The sequence below is a fragment of the Salvia splendens genome, chromosome 7 (assembly GCF_004379255.2).
Source record: "Salvia splendens isolate huo1 chromosome 7, SspV2, whole genome shotgun sequence".
Lineage (NCBI taxonomy): Eukaryota > Viridiplantae > Streptophyta > Magnoliopsida > Lamiales > Lamiaceae > Salvia > Salvia splendens.
The window spans coordinates 31,276,156-31,302,155 of NC_056038.1; the positions used below are offsets into that span (position 1 = coordinate 31,276,156).

The 26,000-nt window shown below is 40.3% G+C and overlaps 1 protein-coding gene across 1 annotated transcript; it reads right to left on the reverse strand.

Moving 5' to 3' along the window:
- Positions 1-949: 949 nt before the first annotated feature.
- Positions 950-24,053, reverse strand: LOC121810730. The gene is made up of 4 exons (XM_042211477.1): positions 23,942-24,053; positions 3,980-4,363; positions 1,577-1,630; positions 950-1,429 (listed from the first exon to the last, which is right to left on the reverse strand). Exons 1-4 carry the CDS (start codon positions 24,051-24,053, stop codon positions 1,356-1,358), a joined length of 624 nt encoding a protein of 207 aa, XP_042067411.1. The 3' UTR covers positions 950-1,355.
- Positions 24,054-26,000: the final 1,947 nt, after the last annotated feature.

Genomic DNA, 26,000 nt, shown 5'->3' on the forward strand with positions numbered 1-26,000 from the left:
CTGGGGATGATTCTCGGAGTCAGGATGCTGACAAGAATAGTCAAGATTGGCGCTACTCGGACATGAGATCGACAAAGAACAAGATGATCGAAAGAAGTGTTGTATCATCTCAAAAGGTGGAGGATTGTTAAGAGTATTTTGAGCTGATACAAACACTCCAATGAATCAATGAGTTCAACGGAGGCACTTAGAGGTTGGCAATAGAAGGATCAATTACAACGAGCAAGAAGCCGTTGCATGGAGCAGTTGGAGATCAGTTACACCAACTGATCTTACTCTATCTTACACTCCCTATAAATATTGCCGTAATCCAAAGAGCTCATTGAGAAGAAACGAGAGAAAGAAATCAGCTGAGGAATCATAACAACAATCTATGGCTAGAGTGAGAGATACACACTATCTTTGTGAGGAACTAGCTTGTATAGTCTTCGGTGTGATATGAGTTCATATGCGAAGAGGGAGTAGCTTGTTCTTGAGTGTGTGATCTTGTTGTATGATTGTAGTTCTTGATAGTGATTGAAGTAAATCGATTCGTTATTCTCCCGTGGACGTAGGCTTACGCCGAACCACGTATATTCTCGTGTTCTTGTTGTTCCATTTCGTTTTTGCTCCGATCTCGATTTCCAACAAGGAGAATTGTAGTGCTGATGATGTGGCAGTGTGAAGGCTATGTGAGGGTTATTTGACTTCCAGTCTTACTGGAGATGCTCTTAAAACGCCCCCGCATTTTGAATAAATCGTTATATACCTATCCAAAATTCCTCTTTGATTTATATCGATAATCATTATCTTGTTTACGAAAAAATATAATTAGTCTCCTCTTCATTACTCCCACTTAGTCCTTCAAGTAGCAATGATCAAGACTATGAGTATATTTAGTATTTACAGATATTCCGCCCATCCCAAAAACTAAATACTAGAAGTACTTTTTTCACTCTGTTACTGATCATATATGTAACATTTTGTTAATTTGTATTCAAATGAATTTTGAGCCCCAAAAATACAAATCCTGATCATCCAGTTTCAGCTTATAATTCCACTCAAAATAAAAAAGATTCACATCCTATAAAGCAAAAGGCACGATGAAAAATAATCACGCAGTTTCATCCCCTCCAACACAAGTAGATTTTCCGAAACTCAAGTAAGCCAAAAATAAAAGCCGCATTCATTCTCATACAAGAATGCCGCGCAGATTCGTCTCCACCATTCGATTAAAACTTGAAACTAAACTGAGAAGATGGTAACGACGACATCCATGGCGACTCGCAGCTCGCTGGAGCTCATGCTCGATAAATTGCAGCAGCTGGAGGAGCAGCCGCCCGAAACTCCGCCGCCGCTCCCCGTTAGGCCCGTCTCTAGGGCCCGGAGAGCCAGGCCGCCGGACAGGCATTCGCAAGGAAATGGGTTTGCAGCTGCATCTCACCATTTTCTGGAAAAGGTAATGTGATTTCATCAGATTGATAAACATGCTTGGATCCAATTGAAATTGAGTTGTTTTTTCTGTTTACAGAAGCTAGAATTTGGGAATTTGAAAGGAGGAGCAGAAAAAGGAGTATGCAAGATCCAGAAATGCTACCGCGGTTATCGAGTTCGTTGCTGCTATTGGGAGCTGAAAAGGGGAGTGATCGCCCTGCAATCGTGTAAGCGGTTAGAATACAATTTTTGAAGAGTTAAATGAGCAAACAATCTCAAAATTAATGTTCACTTCTGGTGCAGTTACTCGAGGCCAAAACGCTCGAAGGGGATACGAACAAAGATGCAGAATTCTTAGTGCTATTATCACAATACAGAAACAAGGCAGAAAGTATCTCGAGCTTCCCTCTGGTAAATCAATACACCTTTAATTGATGCTCACGAGGAGGATAAAACGGATGAACTTACAATTTCATCACTTGCTATTTCGATCTGCAGGCAGTCTGAATCCCAATCAAATGAGACGGCGGCAGCGAGAATCGGAGAAAACCAAGGTTTAACTTTTGATCCGCACACAGAAATTAATCTCGATCTCCCTATTTTCGTAACAAAATCCGATTGAATTTTCCAGGATCAAACTCGAATTCCGTACACATCTCCGGTTGATCTTCAAAAGCGAGTGGTGAGAACAGAGGCCAAACTCAGGGCGAAGAATGAGGAAAACGAGGCGTTGAAGAGGAGACTGTTGGAAATTGAGAAGAAATGGCAGCAGCGCGAGGAGAGGATGGCGTCAATGGAGAAGGAATGGCAAGATCAATTAACATACATACAAGTGAGATCAACATATACATTTTTCTTCGAACCTAATCCTTCTGAAACTGTCAATTATCAAATGAACAAAAATACAGGAATGCTTAGCTGCTGCGGCTAAGAAGAATCAATCGCCTCCAATCCGATATTCCAATCGATTCCAAAATCCAGAAAACGGAAGGGGTTTGCATATTCCGATGAAATCCAATAGTAATGATGTGGATGAAGACGATGAAGTTGGAGAGGAGCGAGCGTGGCTCAAAGTCGGCCCTGGCGAGGAGCTTCAGAAACTGAGTGTAAGATTTAAGGAATGGAAGAAAGAGTACAAGAGTAAGCTAAGGAATGCACAATCAACCTTGAAGAAGACTTCAAAGAGCCACAAGAAATGGTGGGGAAGATTATCCAAGTAATGAACTCAATCATCATATAAATGTGCCAACAAGTCTCCCTATTCTTTCTCCTGACTCCTCTATCTCTATGCTTGCACAATTGTAAACATGTTGAATACCAAACATTATTTGAAATAGAAGATCTCGTCTAGTTTCATTAGATGTGTAGCACTAAAATAGAAGACCACTGCTCTTGCTGATATAAAACCATCTCATTCGAGGAGAAGTACATGGGAAACCAACAGTTGTTATTACATACTGGTTATTTATCCATAAAAAGACTAGTAGTATATTTGTTGGGCCAAAGAACTAGAGCACTAGGTGGTGAGGAAAGGACAGTAGTAGCGGGTCCGAGTAATAATTTAGCTATAATAAATCAAGTATCAGAAAAATTTATGGCTATCATCATTTTAGCTATAATTAAAGTACTAGTTACTGCTTAGAGCATCCACGGTGGTAGGCGGACAAGCAATAGTCCAGCCATAGCCCAGCCATGCCACATCAGCAGCACTAAATTCCTCCTGTCACATCAGCTGGACAAGCAACTGGACAAGCAATAGCACAGCCACAACCATGCCACATCATCAACACTAAAAACAAATACTCCCTCCGTCCCGGACTACTCGCACATTTCCTTTTCGGCACAGAGATTAAGGAATGGGTGTATAGCAAAGTCAACAATTGCGGCTGTATGTGATAATTTTTACTAAAAATGGAAAGAGTGCAAATAACTTGGGACGCCCAGAAAGGAAATAAGTGCAAGTAGTCCGGGACGGAGGGTGTAACGCCCAGTTTTTCTAAACCTAATTTTCGAACCCTAAAACACTTGCATTTAATGCTTTTAATGTCGCGAGCCCGTAGATTAATTGTCGAGTGGAATTGTTGTTGGATATTTTTTTTTCGTTACCTAATTTTGAGTTGGAATTTTGACTGGGTCAACTTTGTTGAATATGTGACGTGGCTGCTTGAATAATTGATGTGGGGTGAAATTAAATGTTTGTGAATAATTAATAATTTATTATTAGAGCTGAAAATTGTGAAGTAAAACACAATGTGAACATAAATAATTCCTTTCCGTGAGGAATATTTATTGGACTCAATCCACGAGTTAGATCAGATTAACGTGATTTAATGCATTCTACTCCCAAACCATCATCACACTTCACACCCCACATATTCAATCAATAATTGAGTTTCTACCCTATTTTAACAAGTGTTCATAAGACGCTCCTCCGTAGCTTCGGTTGCCTACCAAATTCTCTCTTAGTTTAGGATAATGTAATTGCAGAACTTCACATAAAACTCAATCGAAGCAACCAAATTAAAGATCGAACTTGTAAAGAATTGAAATTAAGTTAAGAACTTACCTTGGGGTGTTCGGGTGAATCGGAGCTGACCGACGGGGGCCGCTGATGAATCGGCGGAGAAGCCGACGACAGGCGACAGCAGACCGAAGGGCGATCCGGCGACTACGCCGATAGCAGCGACGGCAGCAGCAGCGACCTCCCGGCGACGAAGGCAGGGGCTGGCGGCAGCAGCAGCTCCTCCCGGCGACGGCGTGACAGCAGCGACGCGATTCCGGTGAGCAGAGGCCGGCGACGGTGGAAGGCGACGCCAGATCGGAGAAGAACGACGGAAAATTTCAAAGGTGGAGAGCTCTATTTTTTTTCTCAACGGGAGAGAGAAAGAAGAAGAGGGAGAGAGGAGAGAGAGAACCGAGAGTGAGAATGAGAGGATTTGTTTTTGGGCCTCTTTGTTTTATTTAAGATTGGGCCTCTTTGTTTTATTTAAGTTTTGGGCTACTAATTGGGCTCACCAATTAAATTGAAGACTAATAGTGGGCTGGGAATTAATTTAAATCCTTGGGCCAATGAATAACTTTAATGGTGAAGAATATTTAATCTCCGGTATAATTCGAAGAGGGAATAATTTTATCTTACGTCGGAAATAGTTAATTCGAAGAGAAATAATTGCGGAGTTTTAATTACGAGCTCAAATAAATATTGGGGTTAATTTCTACATTTGAAGGAAATTACGAGGAGCCGTCGGAGCGATTATTGGCGTAAGCGGCCGAATAAGCGAAAAATTGAGAGAACAAGATAAAAGACTTCAAGTAGAGTGCATACATTTTATTGATTTAATTGGAAAGTATGTTGATATATGTATTATTTAAATTCTAAAGGTGAGACTTCGCAAGGGAATCGAGATACCAAAAGGAAGGAAGTGTAGAGAGTTATTCAATTGAGGTGGGCTTTCTTTAAATAAGGACAACGTGTAACACCCGTAAAAAAAAAAAAAGAAAAAAAGTCAAATAAATCTAATTAAATCTTTTCCTAGTTGACTTGGTCAAATATATTTCTCTAAACCATATCACCAAACGATTTCCCCATATCTATACTCCCTAAAATCTCTCCAACCACCAAATCCATCAATATCTATCAGTTTTGCCTATATATATCCAATCAATCCCACGATCTTTCTACACATAAATTCAATACCAAGAAAAACCAGAAACTAAAATTTAGAGAAAGAACCGAGTTGGAGAAGAGAGTTTTCTGCCGCCTAAGAAGGTAATCACCGATCAATTTCCAGCCTTGATTTCCTTGCATTCATTTAGGATAACTCTAATTTTGGAGCATGAAATCTGTAGTATTCAGACAGTAGGTTCCGACGCATGTTTGACCGATCAAACGAACTCCTTTTTATACGATTCTTTTTTCTGAGTAAACCTTAAGGTGTCTTCTGTGTGGTGTGTGAATTTCAACCTATTTGGACGAAGGATGTATCTTTGGTGAATTTTTGAAGTTGACTGCGCAGTTCTGCCAGAAATTGTTTTTCTCGACCAGGGAGTTACGTTTTCGATTTGACCGACCTAAAAAGATTATTTTGATATGAAATTTTAATTGAATGATATTTTATGTGTCTACTGTATTGTGGAAAAGTTTCAGCCCCAACGGAGACCGGATGAATTTTAAATGATTTTTACAAACCAACCGCGCAATTCTGCCAGTTTTGTTGTTAGGTGAAAATATCACTTGTTGCTAAGTTTTAATGAATTATATGATGCATGTATGATTTAAGAAGGTATCCTATGGCATGATTATGTGTAACACGTTGAGAAGTATTATGGCATGTTTTTCCTTATGTTGATGAACGTTCGGGAATGGACAATCTAAGAAAACGATGAAAGGAACGATAGGACATGCATGATAATTGTAATAATGGAAAACCTGATTGTGTGGTGATATTGACAAGGGTTGTTGCACGTACGAGGGTACCAAGAGTAAAAGGTTGCGTAAAGTCGTGATTGTGCGGTATAAGCAAGCGAGGTGGGCTTTCTTTTTAAATAAGGGCTATGCCCTAAGTATATTTTTATGTGAAAATGATATGAATATTTGTCATGCCGTGTTTTGTTTTATTCTATGGAACCTATCTGATGTGGCTTTTGCCATCAATGGATAATCGAATTCGGGTCTGTCTAGGGAGTGAGTCCCTATTCAGGCTAGTGTACACCTATGGAGATCGTGAGCCGTCTTTTGGGTCGGCCGGTCTAGTGACTTGGAATGTGGCCACGTTCCTTGTCATCAATGGATCAGATATGGTAGATAGCTATGGGAAAATGGTTGATCAACCGAATTTTACGATGGAAATGATTTTAGTGTCTTGGGCGACTTCTAAAGTTAAAACCCCAAGGTCACTCAATGGTGGCATGATAAATACTTTTATAAAATGTTTTCGGCATGAGTCCACTGAGTGCATCAAGTACTCAGCCCTGCTTTTCTTTTAAAAATTGCAGGTTGAGCGTGACGGGTGCGGTGGGTGTTGAGCAAGACCGTTGAAGAAATTAAGTGTTTAGAATGTGTCATGTCTTCACACGTGGCATATTCCTTCTCTCGAAATGCTTCCGCTAAGTAGTTGTCTTTCTTTTGAGTTCTTGTATCGCTAAATATTGTTTCTTTTGAGTTGTTGATTGTTGAGATACTCTGATTTTATTCGAGCTATTCCCAGTTGTTTCGAGCTATGGTCGAGTTGTGTTGTTTTTCCCCTTTCTTCCCCGCTTCTTTAATCATCTCCTAGTCGCGATCAACCGTGTTTTCTATCCTTAGAAAATGCGGGCGTGACAAAGTGGTATCAGAGCAATTTTTCTTTCCGCTCTGGACCCGAGAGTCTTTTTCAGTCTTAGCCTAGACTTGTTTCGCTAGACTAAAATAATAATGATAATAATAATGACAATAATTGTGTATTGAAGGCTCAACATCCCGCTTCGCCACGCTCAATCAAGAAAGAGGTAATTTATTTTTATGAAAATTTTTTATGAGAAAGTTTGCAGCAAAGGAGATGAGAAGCTATGGTTATGAAAACAAAGTATGTTTTACAATGGGATACAAGAGCTATGGTTATGAAAATATAGTATGTTTTACAATGGGATAGAAGAGCTATGGTTATGAAAACAAAGTATGTTTTACAATGGGATAGAAGAGCTATGGTTATGAAAACAAAGTATGTTTTACAACGGGATAGAGGAGCTATGGTTATAAAAATATATATGTGTGTGTTTTGCGATTTGTTATGTACTGGGATGACTTGTCTGTTATGAAAAGATTTGATCAATGGAAAATGTTGTGTTTATGGATTGTTTAAAAATTTTTGAGTGTCGAGAAAAATAGTTTTAACTTTTCGTTTGGAAAATTGAGCTATGGAAGTGTGATGTTATTTATGTTATGAGGTGCAAAGTATGATGCGTTATTCTATGGGGTGTTTTATACGAAGGATGAAAGTTGATGCGAAATTACGTTTTAGTTTTGAGTCAAAACTTTTACTTTAAATGTGAGATAGTGGAAATTTTTGAGGAAAGTGTGGAAGTGTAAAGAAAATTTTGTTTCAAAAGTTTTGAATATAAATGTGAAGTTCGAAAGTGTTTTGCTATGTGATGTGGAAATGTTGTGTATTATACTTGTTATTTGAAGTATGAATGGCTTTAAATGTGATATTTGTTGATCTATGAGGTGGTGAAATGTGTTGCGAACATAGAGTGCTTATGTTGTAGGCTAGATTGAATACACGCGAACCGTAGTTTAAGTTGAGATAATCTATCACTTTCCCGAGTGACAAAAACGAACGAAAATCTAAAAGTTTGGGGAGAACCCCTAATTTGTCAAGGCACAACGAGGCAAGGAGATCGAGAGTGCGAATGGATGCCGGTGGACCATGAAACTTTTTCTTGGAATTGCGTGAAACGTTCGAGCAAGCTTGATGTGTGAACTATTTTACTATTTCCTACGTTTTCCATGAACGACAAGAACAAAAAGAAGACGAAGAAGATTTCAAGAAGTGGAAGATAGCGAAGACGAAATGAAGTTCAAATGCAAAAGAGGGTGCAAGACAAGGAGGGATGATGCGAAGTGCGCAATTTAATTTAATATAGTCTAATCTCGCGTAATTTATTAAAAGTGGCAGCGATGTGACTTTCAACTACAATGTTAATTAAGCGACATGAGGAAGCTGCTTGGAAGACAAGATGATGGAGAAATTCTGTATTCGAAGGACGTAAGCAAATTTCGGGATGAAATTTTTGTTAAGATGGGTAGATTGTAACACCCGTAAAAAAAAAAAGAAAAAAAGTCAAATAAATCTAATTAAATCTTTTCCTAGTTGACTTGGTCAAATATATTTCTCTAAACCATATCACCAAACGATTTCCCCATATCTATACTCCCTAAAATCTCTCCAACCACCAAATCCATCAATATCTATCAGTTTTGCCTATATATATCCAATCAATCCCACGATCTTTCTACACATAAATTCAATACCAAGAAAAATCAGAAACTAAAATTTAGAGAAAGAACCGAGTTGGAGAAGAGAGTTTTCTGCCGCCTAAGAAGGTAATCACCGATCAATTTCCAGCCTTGATTTCCTTGCATTCATTTAGGATAACTCTAATTTTGGAGCATGAAATCTGTAGTATTCAGACAGTAGGTTCCGACGCATGTTTGACCGATCAAACGAACTCCTTTTTATACGATTCTTTTTTCTGAGTAAACCTTAAGGTGTCTTCTGTGTGGTGTGTGAATTTCAACCTATTTGGACGAAGGATGTATCTTTGGTGAATTTTTGAAGTTGACTGCGCAGTTCTGCCAGAAATTGTTTTTCTCGACCAGGGAGTTACGTTTTCGATTTGACTGACCTAAAAAGATTATTTTGATATGAAATTTTAATTGAATGATATTTTATGTGTCTACTGTATTGTGGAAAAGTTTCAGCCCCAACGGAGACCGGATGAATTTTAAATGATTTTTACAAACCAACCGCGCAATTCTGTCAGTTTTGTTGTTAGGTGAAAATATCACTTGTTGCTAAGTTTTAATGAATTATATGATGCATGTATGATTTAAGAAGGTATCCTATGGCATGATTATGTGTAACACGTTGAGAAGTATTATGGCATGTTTTTCCTTATGTTGATGAACGTTCGGGAATGGACAATCTAAGAAAACGATGAAAGGAACGATAGGACATGCATAATAATTGTAATAATGGAAAACCTGATTGTGTGGTGATATTGACAAGGGTTGTTGCACGTACGAGGGTACCAAGAGTAAAAGGTTGCGTAAAGTCGTGATTGTGCGGTATAAGCAAGCGAGGTGGGCTTTCTTTTTAAATAAGGGCTATGCCCTAAGTATATTTTTATGTGAAAATGATATGAATATTTGTCATGCCGTGTTTTGTTTTATTCTATGGAACCTATCTGATGTGGCTTTTGCCATCAATGGATAATCGAATTCGGGTCTGTCTAGGGAGTGAGTCCCTATTCAGGCTAGTGTACACCTATGGAGATCGTGAGCCGTCTTTTGGGTCGGCCGGTCTAGTGACTTGGAATGTGGCCACGTTCCTTGTCATCAATGGATCAGATATGGTAGATAGCTATGGGAAAATGGTTGATCAACCGAATTTTACGATGGAAATGATTTTAGTGTCTTGGGCGACTTCTAAAGTTAAAACCCCAAGGTCACTCAATGGTGGCATGATAAATACTTTTATAAAATGTTTTCGGCATGAGTCCACTGAGTGCATCAAGTACTCAGCCCTGCTTTTCTTTTAAAAATTGCAGGTTGAGCGTGACGGGTGCGGTGGGTGTTGAGCAAGACCGTTGAAGAAATTAAGTGTTTAGAATGTGTCATGTCTTCACACGTGGCATATTCCTTCTCTCGAAATGCTTCCGCTAAGTAGTTGTCTTTCTTTTGAGTTCTTGTATCGCTAAATATTGTTTCTTTTGAGTTGTTGATTGTTGAGATACTCTGATTTTATTCGAGCTATTCCCAGTTGTTTCGAGCTATGGTCGAGTTGTGTTGTTTTCTCCTTTCTTCCCCGCTTCTTTAATCCTCCCCTAGTCGCGATCAACCATGTTTTCTATCCTTAGAAAATGCGGGCGTGACACAACGTCCTAAATATTTTATTGATGGAAATGAAACTGTATTTATCATGCTATGATTTGATTTTTACGTGCCTATCTGATGGGGCTTTATGCCACTATTATATGAATCGAATTCGGGTCCTTGTAGGGCAGCAAACCCTACTTGGGCTAGTGTACACCTATGGTAGATCGTGTGCTAGCGTACGGGCTGGCCGGTCTAGTGGCTTGGTTTGTGGCCACATTCCAAGTCATGTATTGGCAGATATGGCTAACGTCTATGGGAAAATGACTGATCAGTCGATGTTTTGAATGGAAATGATTTTGAGTGCCTCGGAACCCCGATGGTTACTTGTGAATGGCATGATAAATTACTCTTTATTGAAAATGTTTTCGGCATGAGCCACTGAGTATTCTTATAATACTCAGCCCTGCATGTGTTTTCCTTATGTGCAGGTTGAGCGGCGACGAGGACGTGGTGGTGTTGAGCAATTGAATTTAAGATATTATTATTATCTCTGAACCTTGAGTGTCGTTGTGTCCTCACACATGACGCCACTCTTTCTCTTGGTCGTTTCCGCTGTGACTTTTCATTTATTCATGTTTTATTTGGGCCGACAGCTTTAATTGTTAGGATAATGGATTTTCCGATTTTCTTGTTGGATAATATTAAACTCTTGGTTATTTAATTGGATAGTAGTAGTTGGTCCAACTTGTGTTGAAATCCTAATCTTTTTCGTCTGTTTATTAAATTCTTTTAATCACGATCGCCCGTATTTATTAACCCTAAAGGGCGGTCGTGACAGTTTGGTATCAGAGCGAGGTTTCTTTCCACTCTGGACCCAAGAGTCTTTTGGAGTCAAAACCTATCATTGTATTAATTGGCTAAAGTGTTAAACATCGAAGGCTCAACACCACAACTCGTCACGCCCAACCACGAAAGAAGAGGTAAGAATATTTTGGCGACTTTTAAATGAATTACTGAAATTTTTGAAATTCGATGGAAAAATGGTTTCTTGTGAAAATGACAATTTTTTTTGCCTATTGGAAATTTAAAGGAAATGCTATGGCTTTTGGAAAATGATGTGGTCCTATGAGACGTGAGACACTATGGGAGAATGTGATTGAAGGTGTTGAATGTGGTAAATATTGAAGTGTGAATATGAATCGCATGCTTGAGGCGGAGATTTGTTATTACATGTCTGAGCTGCGAATTTAACTTGAAGGACATACATGTTGATTACTTGAGCGGCAAATTATTATTTTTATGCCCATGTGGTCGAAATTGCATGATTACGAAACTGTGAATGCAAAGTATGATGAGTGCAAAGTTACAATTTTGTGATTGTGATAAAGATGTCCATGAACTGTATGATTTACGAAATGTGATTCCATGGATGATGGATTGACTGAGTTACTATTTTAAATATTAATATACGCTGGATGAAATGCTATGGAATGCCAAATGGTTTATATGGATAAACATGTTTGACTGCGCAATATATAAATGACGTTTTATGTGATGATAATTCATGATTGATGAAGTACGAGGTATCGTATTGAATCATTATGAAAGTGAAATGTGAAATTTTGAACTTTGTTGCAAACGTAGAATCCATATGAAGCTTGAATTAAGCAACGATCGAATATATGTTGAAGTATGAGACTATGAACTATGTCTGGAAAACATAGAGTGCCTAAGAAGTATGCTAGGCCGAACGTGCTCGAACACAGTTGTAAACTGATAACTACAATATCACTTTCCTGAGTGATGGGACAAACGAAAACATGTACTTCGAACTAGACGGAATATTGTAATTGCCTATTGTCTTCCCTGGATGATAAGGACAAAACGAAAGGAAATTTCTAATGAGATCAGGACAAGAAGAAATGTTAGGTGATGTATCCTTACAACGACGAGAAATTGTGCCTGCAATCAAATAAAGTGAATGCAATCATGCGTAACATGTTAATGCGACGACGCGTTACAAATAAGACAACATTTATGACACGTTAAGGCCAGGAGGGTTATTACCATGTTCTAATGAGAATGACCGCTATGGCGTGCCAAAAACAATATGAAGGTGTGATCTTCAAGGACAGTTAATTGTTGTAACGACACCAAGAACCTTGACTTCGAATCTAGAGTTTTCGAGAACGCATCTATTATCTTCGGGAAATGACGGAGTGCTACCTTTGTAGCTAGAATGGACGAATTTAATTGACAGTACTTACTTGGATTCTCATAAATTTCTTTCTATGAAGCTCCTTGACAATGGTATTCTTTTCATGCATTTAAAACCTTTGATTGACCTGCAATTTGCAAGTGATGCATCACTGTTTCTTTTTAATGAAAGTAGTGCCTCATTCTTGTTCCTCTTGAGTCATTTTCGGAGCCATTCTAATCAAGGGCAATGTCAATAGTGCTCCTCATGTTGAAACCCGTTCTGATCCAAGTAAGACTGTTAAGTAGATTTCCAAATTCTTGATACAAGACTCTCAAGGAAGACAATGGCTCGATCTCTGCAAACACATATGAGGAATAAGTTTCAAGAGACACATACAAAACGATACAACAGCAACACGCAGAGTCGAATATTTATGCATCTATGCTTAGTTGTAGCAAGCAGCCAAAGAATCGAATGTTATGCCATACCAGACATTAGGTCTTGAGAAACAAAAAGTCGAGAGAAGCCGTGTACACCAAATTATCACGTTTTGGGGCTCAGAATTTATGTAAGTGGTTGACCAAGGGATATACGGATAACAACAGAAAGTTGTGAGTCGAAGTATTCCAGATCGTCGCATAAGAGCATCACTGTATGATAGTATTGGAATGAAAGTACGAGCACCCTGATAGATTATGATATACGAACGAAGGTCATCGACGAGAGGAAATCATCCAACAAGTGGCGAAATTGAATCAACTAAAATGGGAAACAATCGAAAGGAGAAACGTGTGCAAGCACCATCACCACCACCTCCTCCACCTCCAGTAGACCGAGAAATTGTGAAGATGTTCTTAAAACAAAAACAACCCGTCTTCGATGGAATGGGAGAGCCGGAAAAGGCTGAGAGTTGGATACGCGCATTGGAGCGTATTTTCACGATTCTGATGTGCAACGATGCGGAACGAATGACTTGTGTGACCTACCAATTAATTGGGTCAGCTGACTTCTGGTGGGATACCAAGATGAAGACCACGCCACGAGAGCAAGTGGGTAGAATGACTTGGGAGAACTTTAAAGAGGCGATATATAACAAGTCCGTACCAAAGGGCTACTGAAAGGCAAAGGCGGCTGAGTTTTACAACTTAACCCAAGGGCGTATGTCGGTGACTGAATATGACCGCGCACTCGGCGATATGACTCGGTATGCACCTGGACCAGTTGACACCGACGAGAAGCTGGCCAATAAGTTCCGTGAGGGTCTAAGGCATGAGATTAAGATGGCATTAGCTAGTCGTGGGAGACTTACATAAGCGGAAGCGTTGGCCCTCGCACTAGATGTTGAGGCAACTATGCTCGAGGAGAGGGCGATGTGAAACACTACACTGGCACTGCCTCCACCACATTCTTCTCGAGAGAAGAGAAAGTGGGATGAGAATAAGGCTCCCTATGAAAACAAGGGATACCAGCCCACCAAAAACCAACCAAAGTATAGGGGAGTACAGGCTGCACCGAGTCAGATGGGTGAGTTTCGACCCAAACCCCCTCAGTGCATCGTTTGCTCATACTATCATTTTGGGAAGTGTAGAATTCATGATATTATCAAGTTTTTTTAACTGTAGTAGATATAATCACTTTTCTAGAGAGTGTCCAAGCAAAAATGTGGGGACGGAGTTAAGGGAGAACAATCAAGGACCCCGTTAGCAGTTAAGAGGGGATATTGATATAATTTTGGGAATAAATTGGTTACCATTGTATTTTGCCACTAATCGTTGTAAGGGGAAACAAATATCATCACAAGCCCCGGGAAAGGAACCAATCGTGTATCATGGAACCATGATGAATAGAAAAATGTCTATCATCTCCGCACTCCAAGCCACTACGATGTTAAGAAAAGGGCGCCCTGCCTATCTGGTCTATCTACAAGGAGATGAGAAGGAGGAAAGGAAAGTGGTGGATGTCGCTGTGGTACGAGAATTTCCAGACGTCTTTCCTGAAGCTTTACCTGGCCCACTGCCAGATCGACAATTGGAGTTCACAATCGACCTAGAGCTAGGGTCGGCACCGGTGTCTAATGCCCCTATCGAATGGCGCCTAAAGAGTTGGAGGAACTCAAGATACAACTTCAAGAGCTTATGGACTTGGGTTTCATTAGACCCAGTGTTTCACCGTGGGGCGAGCCTGTGCTTTTTGTGAAGAAGAAGGATGGATCGATGAGAATGTGCATCGATTATAGAGAGTTGAACAAGATGACTCTCAAGAACAAATATCCACTGCCGATGATAGATGATCTATTCGATCGACTTCGAGGAGCCGGTGTGTTCTCAAAGATGGACTTAAGGTCTGAATACCATCAATTGAGAGTCTGAAAAGAAGACATATCGAAGACTGCTTTTCGCAAGAGATATGGTCACTATGAGTTCGTGGTAATGTCGTTTGAATTGACAAGTGAACCTGCAGTATTCATGGGTTTGATGAATCGAGTATTCCATCCATATTGGGATAAATTCGTTTTGGTCTTCATAGATGATGTACTCGTCTACTCGAAGGATGAGAAGGAACACGAGGAACACCTGCGAATCAAATTCGAGACGTTAAGGAGTGAGAAACTGTATGCCAAATGCAGCAAGTGCGAGTTTTGGCTTAAGGATGTGAACTTCCTTGGCCACATAGTGTCGGCAGAAGGAATACGAATGGATTCCGCCAAGGTTGAGGCAGTACAACAGTGGAGAGCACCTTCAACACCAAACGAGAATAGATGATTGGTTTGATCAGCTTCGACGAGTTGGTGTCTTTGTGAAAATGGATTTGACATCTGAATACCATCAACTGGAGTCCGACAAGATGTACCCAAGACGGCTTTCCGAACTAGATATGGTCATTATGAGTTTATAGTGATGCATTTCGGATTAACAAATGCCCCGGCTGTAGTTATGGACCTTATGAATCATGTATTTCATCCATACTTGAACAAGTTCGTCTTACTCCTCATAAACGGTGTCCTTATCTACTCAAAGAACGAGGAGGAACATGAAGAACATTTGAGGACTACCTTGGAGAAGTTAAGGGCCGAGAAACTCTACGCCAAGTTCAGTAAGTGTGAGTTTTGGCTCAAAGAAGTGAATTTCCTTGGGCACATAGTGAGCACAGATGGAATTCGAGTAGACCCCGCAACGGTGGAAGCTGTACAGAAATGGAAAACACCAACCACACCTAACGAAATTCGGAGTTTCCTAGGACTGGCGGAATATTATCGGAGATTCATCGAGGGATTTTCAAGATAGCAAGGCCAATGACTCAACAACTCAAGAAGGGGGTAGAAGTTAATTGGACCCCAGAGTGTGAGGCAAGTTTTCGATTGTAAGGAAAAGCTAACTAGTGCACCGATTCTAGCTATGCTAGAACCTGGAGTGAACTACGTGGTATACACTGACACTTCGAATGTGGGACTTGGATGTGTGTTGATGCAGAACAACAATGTGATTGCTTATGCATCACGACAATTGAGGCCACACGAGTTGGACTATCCAACCCACGAATTGGAGTTAGCAGCGGTAGTACACGCCTTAAAGATTTGGAGACATCACCTCCACGGAGTTCGATGTGAGATCTTTACGGACCACAAAAGCCTGAAGTAATTCTTCGAGCAGAAAGATTTGAACATGCGGGAATGAAGATGGCTCGAGTTGGTGAAAGACTACGATTGTGGCATCAACTACCACCCCGACAAGGCAAATGTAATGGCAGATACTTTGAGCCGGAAGGACCATTCCCAACTGGCTACTTTTCTCACCAAAGAAGAAAGCCTGATTCGCGAGTTTAGCAAGATGCGTTTGGAAGTGGTGAGGGCACCTGAAACAGTGGAAGCGTGATTCGCCACTTTAGCTGTTGAACCTGACCTAAGGTCGAGAATTATTGAAGCACAACAGATGGATGCGAAATTGGAGGAAATTCGTGTAGAAGTGCGAACCGGTGAATCTGGGAATTTTAGTGAAGAAGGTGACAATGCCCTTACTTTCGAAGAAAGAGTATGCATGTCGGATAACGAGGGGCTAAAAAATGAGGTTATGGGTGAAGCGCATGAGACTCCTTACACCGCTCACCCATGATGTACGAAAATGTATCAAGATCTGAAGAAGTCCTTTTGGGGGAATGGTATGAAGAGGGACATAGCGTCATTCGTCGAGAGATGTTTAGTCTGCCAGCCAGTGAAGACTCTACATCAACGACCGTATGGGAAGTTACAACCACTAGAGATTCCTGAGTGGAAAATGGGAGCACATCGCCATGGATTTCGTGACGGGATTGCCGAGGTTTCTATGAGGGAACACTGCTATTTGGGTAATTATAGATCGACTTATCAAGAGTGCGCACTTCATACCGATTCTCATAAGCTATGGGTCCAACAAGCTAGCTCAAATTTACATAAATGAGACAGTCCGATTGCATGGAGTCCCAGTAACTATCACGTCCGATCGTGACCCAAAATTCACCTCAAGATTTTGGATGAGTCAACAGAAAGAGCTTGGAACCAAATTGAACTTCAGCACAACGTTCTACCCGCATATCGATGGACCGTCCGAGAGAACGATCCAAATTCTTGAGGATGTGTTGAGAGCCGTGGTACTCGACCGAGAAGGAAGTTGGGAGGCAGCACTACTACCACTGATTGAGTTCTCCTACAACAACAGTTTGTAGGCAACTATAAACAAGGCGGCGTATGAGGCATTATACGGAAGAAAGTGTAGATCGTCGCTCTACTGGGACGAAGTTGGCGAGAGAAGAATACTTGAACCCGATGCAGTCGAAGAAATGGTGGGAATCATCCGGCAAATTCGTGAAAGGATAAAAGAAGCTCAAGACAGGTAGAAATCATACGCGGATGTCCGATGAACCGACTTACAATTTCAAGCTGGCGATAAAGTTTTCCTGAAGGTATCCCTGTCAAAAGGGATAACATAATTTGGCGTCAAGGGAAAATTAAAGCCACAATTTATTAGGTCTTACGAAATTCTTGAAGGAGTTGGCCCCGTTGCATATCGATTGGCGCTACCACCAAACCTTAGAAATATGCACAACTTTTTCCATGTGTCACAGTTACGGAAATACGTGTTCGACCCAAAGCAAGTAATCCTTTCGAAGAAGTCGCATTGAATCCAGACTTGAGCTACGAGGAGAGACCCCAATCCATTTTGGACCGAAAGATCCAGAATGTGAGAAATAAACCTGTTGTTTGTGAAAGTACTATGGGGAAAATCATGGGCATGAAGAAGCCACGTGGGAGAATAAGGACAAGGTGATGGAATTGTACCTAGAACTCTTTACTTGAGGGTAATAAATTTCGGGACGAAATTTCTGTTAAGGTTGGTAGGATGTAACGCCCCGTTTTTCTAAACCTAATTTTCAAACCCTAAAACACTTGCATTTAATGCTTTTAATGTCGCGAGCCCGTGGAGTAATTGTCGAGTGAAATTGTTGTTGGATATTTTTTTTTCGTGACCTAATTTTGAGTTGGAATTTTGACTGGGTCAACTTTGTTGAATATGCGACGTGGCTGCTTGAATAATTGATGTGGGGTGAAATTAAATGTTTGTGAATAATTAATAATTTATTATTAGAGCTGAAAATTGTGAAGTAAAACACAATGTGATCATAAATAATTCCTTTCCGTGAGGAATATTTATTGGACTCAATCCACGAGTTAGATCGGATTAATTGAATAAATGATATAAAAATCCAGTCCGTGACAAATAAATTGTGGACTGCACAATATAAAATAAAATACAAAGGATTGTGAATTAAACAAATCAAATTAAATCCCCATCCTGTTGACTTGGTCACCAAGTCAATAATTCAATTTAATTAAAAATTCTCAGAGATTTTTCTCCTCCGTGATGAGATTTTCCTCCTACGTGATTTGCAAATAAATACCAAATAAATTCAGTTTAATTCAAAAGAAAAAAAAAGAAAAAAAAAGAAAAGAATTCAAAATTTCCCCTCAATCCACGATGAAAACCATTTCCTCCCTCACCCCTAAATCTCTCCCATATCTTTAACCACCCTCCCTCTTTATTAAATCTTCAAATCAGTTTCTTTCTTCTGATCGGTCTCTGCAGCAAGAAAAAAAAACTCATTCTTCTCAACTTCAATTCAAGGTAATTCTAATGGAGTCCCCTTTATTTTTTTCACGATTCAAACCAACTCATTTAATCTTCTTCCGGCAGAAATCGAGAACCAAATTCGAGAGAGGGAGCTACCGATTATTGTTTCGAAATCTGATCAAGGTATACTTCCTACCCAATTTTGTTAACGTGATTTAATGCATTCTACTCCCAAACCATCATCACACTTCACACCCCACATATTCAATCAACAATTGAGTTTCTACCCTATTTTAACAAGTGTTCATAAGACGCTCCTCCGTAGCTTCGGTTGCCAACCAAATTCTCTCTTAGTTTAGGATAATGTAATTGCAGAACTTCACATAAAACTCAATCGAAGCAACCAAATTAAAGATCGAACTTGTAAAGAATTGAAATTAAGTTAAGAACTTACCTTGGGGTGTTCGGGTGAATCGGAGCTGACCGACGGGGGCCGCTGATGAATCGGAGGAGAAGCCGACGACAGGCGACAGCAGACCGAAGGGCGATCCGGCGACTACGCCGATAGCAGCGCCTCCCGGCAGCGACGGCAGCAGCAGCGACCTCCCGGCGACGAAGGCAGGGGCTGGCGGCAGCAGCAGCTCATCCCGGCGACGGCGTGACAGCAGCGACGCGATTCCGGTGAGCAGCGGCCGGCGACGGTGGAAGGCGACGCTAGATCGGAGAAAAACGACGGAAAATTTCAAAGGTGAAGAGCTCTGTTTTTTTTTCGACGGGAGAGAGAAAGAAGAAGAGGGAAAGAGAAGAGAGAGAACCGAGAGTGAGAATGAGAGGATTTGTTTTGGGGCCTCTTTGTTTTATTTAAGATTGGGCCTCTTTGTTTTATTTAAGTTTTGGGCTACTAATTGGGCTCACCAATTAAATTGAAGACTAATAGTGGGCTGGGAATTAATTTAAATCCTTGGGCCAATGAATAACTTTAATGGTGAAGAATATTTAATCTCCGGTATAATTCGAAGAGGGAATAATTTTATCTTACGTCGGAAATAGTTAATTCGAAGAGAAATAATTGCGGGGTTTTAATTACGAGCTCAAATAAATATTGGGGTTAATTTCTACATTTGAAGGAAATTACGAGGAGCCGTCGGAGCGATTATTGGCGTAAGCGGCCGAATAAGCGAAAAATTGAGAGAACAAGATAAAAGATTTCAAGTAGAGTGTATGCATTTTATTGATTTAATTGGAAAGTATGTTGATATATGTATTATTTAAATTCTAAAGGTGAGACTTCGCAAGGGAATCGAGATACCAAAAGGAAGGAAGTGTAGAGAGTTATTCAATTGAGGTGGGCTTTCTTTTAAATAAGGACAACGTCCTAAATATTTTATTGATGGAAATGAAACTGTATTTATCATGCTATGATTTGATTTTTACGTGCCTATCTGATGGGGCTTTATGCCACTATTATATGAATCGAATTCGGGTCCTTGTAGGGCCGCAAACCCTACTTGGGCTAGTGTACACCTATGGTAGATCGTGTGCTAGCGTACGGGCTGGCCGGTCTAGTGGCTTGGTTTGTGGCCACATTCCAAGTCATGTATTGGCAGATATGGCTAACGTCTATGGGAAAATGACTGATCAGTCGATGTTTTGAATGGAAATGATTTTGAGTGCCTCGGAACCCCGATGGTTACTTGTGAATGGCATGATAAATTACTCTTTATTGAAAATGTTTTCGTCATGAGCCACTGAGTATTCCTATAATACTCAGCCCTGCATGTGTTTTCCTTATGTGCAGGTTGAGCGGCGACGAGGACGTGGTGGTGCTGATCAAGTGAATTTAAGATATTATTATTATCTCTGAACCTTGAGTGTCGTTGTGTCCTCACACATGGCGCCACTCTTTCTCTTGGTCGTTTCCGCTGTGACTTTTCATTTATTCATGTTTTATTTGGGCCGACAGCTTTAATTGTTAGGATAATGGATTTTCTGATTTTCTTGTTGGATAATATTAAACTCTTGGTTATTTAATTGGATAGTAGTAGTTGGTCCAACTTGTGTTGAAATCCTAATTTTTTTCGTCTGTTTATTAAATTCTTTTAATCACGATCGCCCGTATTTATTAACCCTAAAGGGCGGTCGTGACAGAGGGAGTACTAATTAACAATCACACAAAATACGGAATTAAATTCACGCCACATATACGGGAAAATTCAACAATTTCATTTAAATTAAAAAAAAGGGTACATAATTTAACAAAATTACATAATAAAAAAAATTACATAATTTAACAAAATTACATAATTAAAAAAACCTATCTTCGTTCAGTCCTCCGCGCCCACAACTCTTCAATTAAATCCTTTTGAGGTCGAATATGAGCATCCACTTGGCGCATGTCGGCATGTGCCTGGAGGCGGCCGGCTTCATCGTGAGGTACCCCGCTTCGTACGTTGGGGGCGGCCGCGCCGTGGCTTGGACCGGCTTCATTATCGTCGTTGGCTCAACTAGTCAGTTGTACACCTTCATCTTCGACAATCATGTTGTGCATGATAATACAAGCGTACATTATATCAGCAATGCAGTCGACATGCCACAAACGCGTTGGACCCCTAACTGCCGCCCATCGAGACTGGAGCACACCAAATGCGCGCTCCACGTTCTTGCGCGCCGACTCCTGTCGTGCCGCAAAGTAGGCCTTCCTCTCATCTGATGCGCATCGGATCGTCTTCACAAAGACGGGCCACCTAGGGTATATCCCATCCGCCAAGTAGTAGCCCATATCATGTTGGTTGCCGTTGGCGACAAAACTGATGGCCGGACCGACGCCCTGGCACTGCTCGTTGAAAAGGGCGACGAGTTGAGGTCGTTGTTTGAACCGGCTACCCCAAAATATGCATGCCAAATCCACAGCCGGTAATCAGCTACGGCCTCGAGGATCATCGTGGGATTCATTCCTTTGTAGCCGGTCGCGTAGAACCCTTTCCAGGCAGCATGGCAGTTCTTCCACTCCCAATGCATACAATCTATGCTGCCTAACATACCCGGGAACCCATGTTTCTCCTCGTGCATCTGCATCAGCTCCTGACAGTCTTCGGGTGTTGGGCTTCGAAGGTACTACTCACCGAATATTTCAACCACGCCCTGAAAAAAATACTTCATACATTCAAGGGCAGTCGTCTCGCCGATGTGGAGGTACTCGTCCCACATGTCTGCCGCGCATCAGTAGGCCAGCTGCCTGATTGCCGCAGTGCACTTTTGAATAGGTGTGTGCTCGGGTCTGCCAGCCGCATCGTGCCTGAAGCGAAAACACAGATATCGACGCTCCAAAGCGTCGACAATACGCATAAACAGGGCTCTGCTCATCCTAAAACGCCACCTGAAAAGGTTGGCATTAAACCGCGGCTCCGGTGCGAAGTAGTCTTCGTATAGCCGCTGATGTGCAGCTACGTGATCCCGGTCAATCACTGCTCGGCGGTGGACAACGGGTCGAGGTTGAGGAACCGCCGGCTGCGAGGCCCGTTGTAGCAGCCGGTCTATCTCTCGTGATGTATAGGCCTCCAAATGTTCGTTCAAACGCCGTTTGTACTCCTCTGCATCCTCACCACTACCACTACTACTACCACCCGCGTTACTCATTTCACGTTGTTGATCTTGTACATAAATTAAGATAGAGAGAGTACTCGTTAAAACAAGTGGTGCGAATGAAAATGTCGCGCAAATCGCGTATATATAGTGTTTCGAAAAGTAAAAAAAAATTGGCTCGCCGATCGGGAGGCTGCAATAGCGGCGAGCCGATCGGCGAGAGAATCGGCGAGCGCCAGGGAATCGGCATTCCCTCGCCGAAATTCTCGCCGATTTAGCGCTCGCCGGCTGCAATAGTTCGGCGAGCGCCAAAAATCGGCGAGCTGCTCGCTAGCCGACCACTGGAGATGCTCTTATAGGCTATAACAACGATTATGGAATTTATATACATATATATTCATTTATCTTCAATCCAAATAATAAAATTTTCATTAATTCTTTGAGACTGTATATAGTTCTTTTCTCCAAGCTCAGTGTCTTTTTATTAATTAAAAAATTGTATTTTATTTATTATACTTAGTTAATTTAATTATTAAGTAATATTATCTCCGTCACCTAAAATAGAAACTCTTTTCTTTTAGTCCATTCTATAAAAATAGAAACTTTTTATAATTTAACAAATTTCTTTCTGTAATGATATGAAACACACTAACACACTTTTTTTTCTCTTACTTTATCAATTTTACATTAAAATGTCATTTCAAAAGTTTTTATTTTAAGGGGACGGAGGAAATAGTATAAATTTAAAATCTTAATAATTTTTTTTGATATTTTCAAACACATACTAATAAATAATTTAAATTATACATACTAATTACCCACCATATTAGTTTTCGTCAATCACCTTGGTGACTTTGTGGCCAACAAATCACATATAGTCTCTTTCTTATTTTTCTCGCTAATCTTTTACCTTACTAATTGCACATAAAAATTTGTGTATTTTATAAATTTAATTTTTAGAATGAAGGGAATATAGCCAAGTCTAGTCTGTCTCACCAATCATATATATTAATGTTGAATGCAACAGATCCACCACTGACTGTTCTCAGTCTTCTACTCCCCGCCTCAACTTTAACTAGTAGACTACTCCTTCCACACCAATGAATATGCACTTTGGATTTGGTACGAGTTTTAATGTAAAATTGATAAAGTGAGAGAGAGGTACAAAGAAAAACTAATTAAATTATTGCTAGTGGAGAATATGTCTCACCTCATTAGAGAAAGAAGACTTTCCAAAATTAGAAAGTGCATATTCTTGCGGGATGAACTAAAAAGGAAAGAGTGCATATTCTTGTAGGACAGAGTGAATATTTATTAGTATTATGTTTGTTAAACAAGTGCAAAAAAGGAAGTGTGACTAATTTTCTAGGACATATGGAGTAGTTAAAATAGTGCAATAATATACTCACTCCGTTCCATAAAAGTATGTGCACTTTCCATTTTCGTCTGTCCCATAAAAATATGTGCATTCCATTTTTAGAAAGTTATATCAATTTAATAATATAGGTCTCATCATCCACAAACACTACTTTAACTACTATTCTTATCATCTCTCTTAATTTACCATACCATTATCATCTTCTCTCTTATTTTATCAATTTTTTCTTAATTCTCGTGCCATCCCAAATGCACATATTTTTTTGGAACGGATGGAGTATAAACATAAATCAAAATAGATTTAAACATTGAAAATGCGCTTACTATACATATTATACATTTAAATTGAACTAATTCATTTGATTAACTTAATCAAGCTCATTTTTTACTAATTAATATACGATCAATTAATTTAATAATCAATTACATGCAGGGAGTAATAGTAGTACTCCGTATTTATTAAGCCTAAAACAGCAAATGGAGTAAATCTAACTTAAAAAATAAGTATAAAATGTGCACGGTGAGCAGCGCCTCAATCTATTCTTCTTCTTCTTCGATCATTTTCTTCTTCCAGCCTCCAGGTGAGTTTCAGAAATTTTCTCCTCCCTTCTATCCCCACTTTTCAATATCCACAAAGAATTGACTTGGATGCAATATTCATAAAAATATGCGTATGCGAACAGTACCGACCCAAAAATGCTGTATCACTGTTCAAAAACCCAAAATTTGGGGGATTTGTGATGGGTTTTGGAGCATTGTTGGAGGTGATTCTTCCTGTTGAAGCTGAGATCTTATGCAACATACATGCAAACGAGCTGGAGCGAAAGGAAATCAGAAATGAAGAAGACCGTTGGAAAAGTAGCCGTTGGTGTCGGTTGGAAGTTAGTTGTGACAGCTGGCGGTTGGTTAGGATTTAGTTATGAGCTTAGATATTTTACTTAGCTCATTTGGTGAGCAAGCTTAGATAGTATAAATAGCTTTCTTTTCAGCTGATTGTATTTTCGAGTTTGATACAACAATCAATAAGAAATCAAGTTTCCGTTTTGTTATCTCTTCTCTCTCAGTTTGTGTAGTTTTAGTTCTTTGAGTGTTTTTGTTATAATGAGTGTTTTTTGAGTTTCTACATGGTATCAGAAGTAAACACCGTGTTTCCGCTCCAATCTCTACTTTAATCTTCATCATTCACGATGAACAATCGTGGCAATCGTGGTAATCGCGGAGGAGATGTAATCGTACCTGCCGATGATCATAGCAGCCCTTACTATCTTCATCCTAGTGATAGTCCTGGTCTTCAGCTTGTTCCTCACGTTCTCATTGGATCCAATTACATCAATTGGAGCAGATCAATCACCACTGCTCTCATTGCGAAGAACAAGCTGCAGTTTGTCGATGGTTCTCTGATTCGACCAAATGATGATGATCTCCTCTATTCCGCTTGGATTCGTTGCAATAGTATGGTGGTATCGTGGTTACGCAACTCTGTTTCTCCTCAAATCTGCTCCAGCGTCATGTATCTGGACAATGCTTATGAGGTTTGGTCTGATCTTCATGAACGTTTTTCTCAAGCTGATTCAGCTAGATCTTATCAATTAAAGCAAAAACTTATGGCTCTTGTGCAAGGAAATTCTGATGTTAGCACATATTTTACAAATCTTCGAATTGTGTGGGATGAATTCAAGCATACACAACCTGCTGCTTGGTGCACTTGTGGTAATTGTAGGTGCAACAGTGCATTGCGTTGGCATACACACCAGGAAGATGAATGCACAATTCAATTCCTTATTGGTTTGAATTCCTCATACTCTCAGATCAGATCCACTATTCTATCTACCGTGCCTTTACCTTCTCTATCCAAAGCGTTTGCTCTTGTTGCTCAAGAAGAGAGACAACGAACTATCGATAGTACTATGATGAACTCTTCCCCAGTTTCATCCAGTGAACAGCCGTTTAGCATCCATGCAGCCTCTTCAAATTTTGGCCGTGGAAGATTGCTATGTTCTCATTGTGGTCGAAATAATCACACTGTTGATAGATGTTTTTCTCTACATGGATTTCCTCAAGGTTATGGCCGAGGAAGAGGAAAACCTCCTTACAGAGACTTCTCTACTCCTAAGGTCAATTATGTTGAAGAATCACCTACTGAGGATGGTGACAAAACTGTCACCAGTTCGCTGCCCTCTTCAACCACTTCTCCATCTACAGATCAACTTCAGCAGCTCATTTCTCTACTGCAATCTCAGTTTGCTGCCATTTCTACATCAACTACTCCACAGCTTTCAAGCTCCTCCGCTACTCAATCCAGTCCTCAGCCTTTCATATCTCCTCAGTCTACTCCTTTTACTGGTACCACTCTTTTCTCCCCCTTTGTTGCTGCTTCTTCATTATCTTCTTCTCTGTGGTTACTTGACACTGGTGCCACACATCATGTTTGTTGTGATATTACCTTTTTCTCTCAATCATCTCCTGTTTATGATGCCTTTGTGAATCTACCAAATGGTGAGAAAGCAAATGTTACTCACATGGGCACAATACACTTAACACCAACAATTACTCTTCAATCTGTTTTGTGTGTTCCTTCATTCTCTTTCAACCTTGTCTCCATCAGTTCTCTCACTTCATCTATGTCTTGTTGTGTTTCTTTTACACATGACTCCATCCTCATTCAGGGAGCTTCTCCGGGGATTGTGATTGGGAAGGGTAGCCGTCTTGGTAACCTCTACTCCCTCGATATATCCACTGCAAATTTAGC

Coding starts and splice junctions, on each gene's coding strand:
- LOC121810730 (XM_042211477.1), bottom strand. CDS start 24,053: ATGTTGCATAAGATCTCAGCTTCAACAGGAAGAATCACCTCCAACAAT. Junction 4,364..23,941: donor CAGTGATACAGCATTTTTGG/GTCGGTACTGTT, acceptor AATAAAACAAAG/AGGCCCAAAAACAAATCCTC. Junction 1,430..1,576: donor CAACGAACTCGATAACCGCG/GTAGCATTTCTG, acceptor TACCTTTTCCAG/AAAATGGTGAGATGCAGCTG.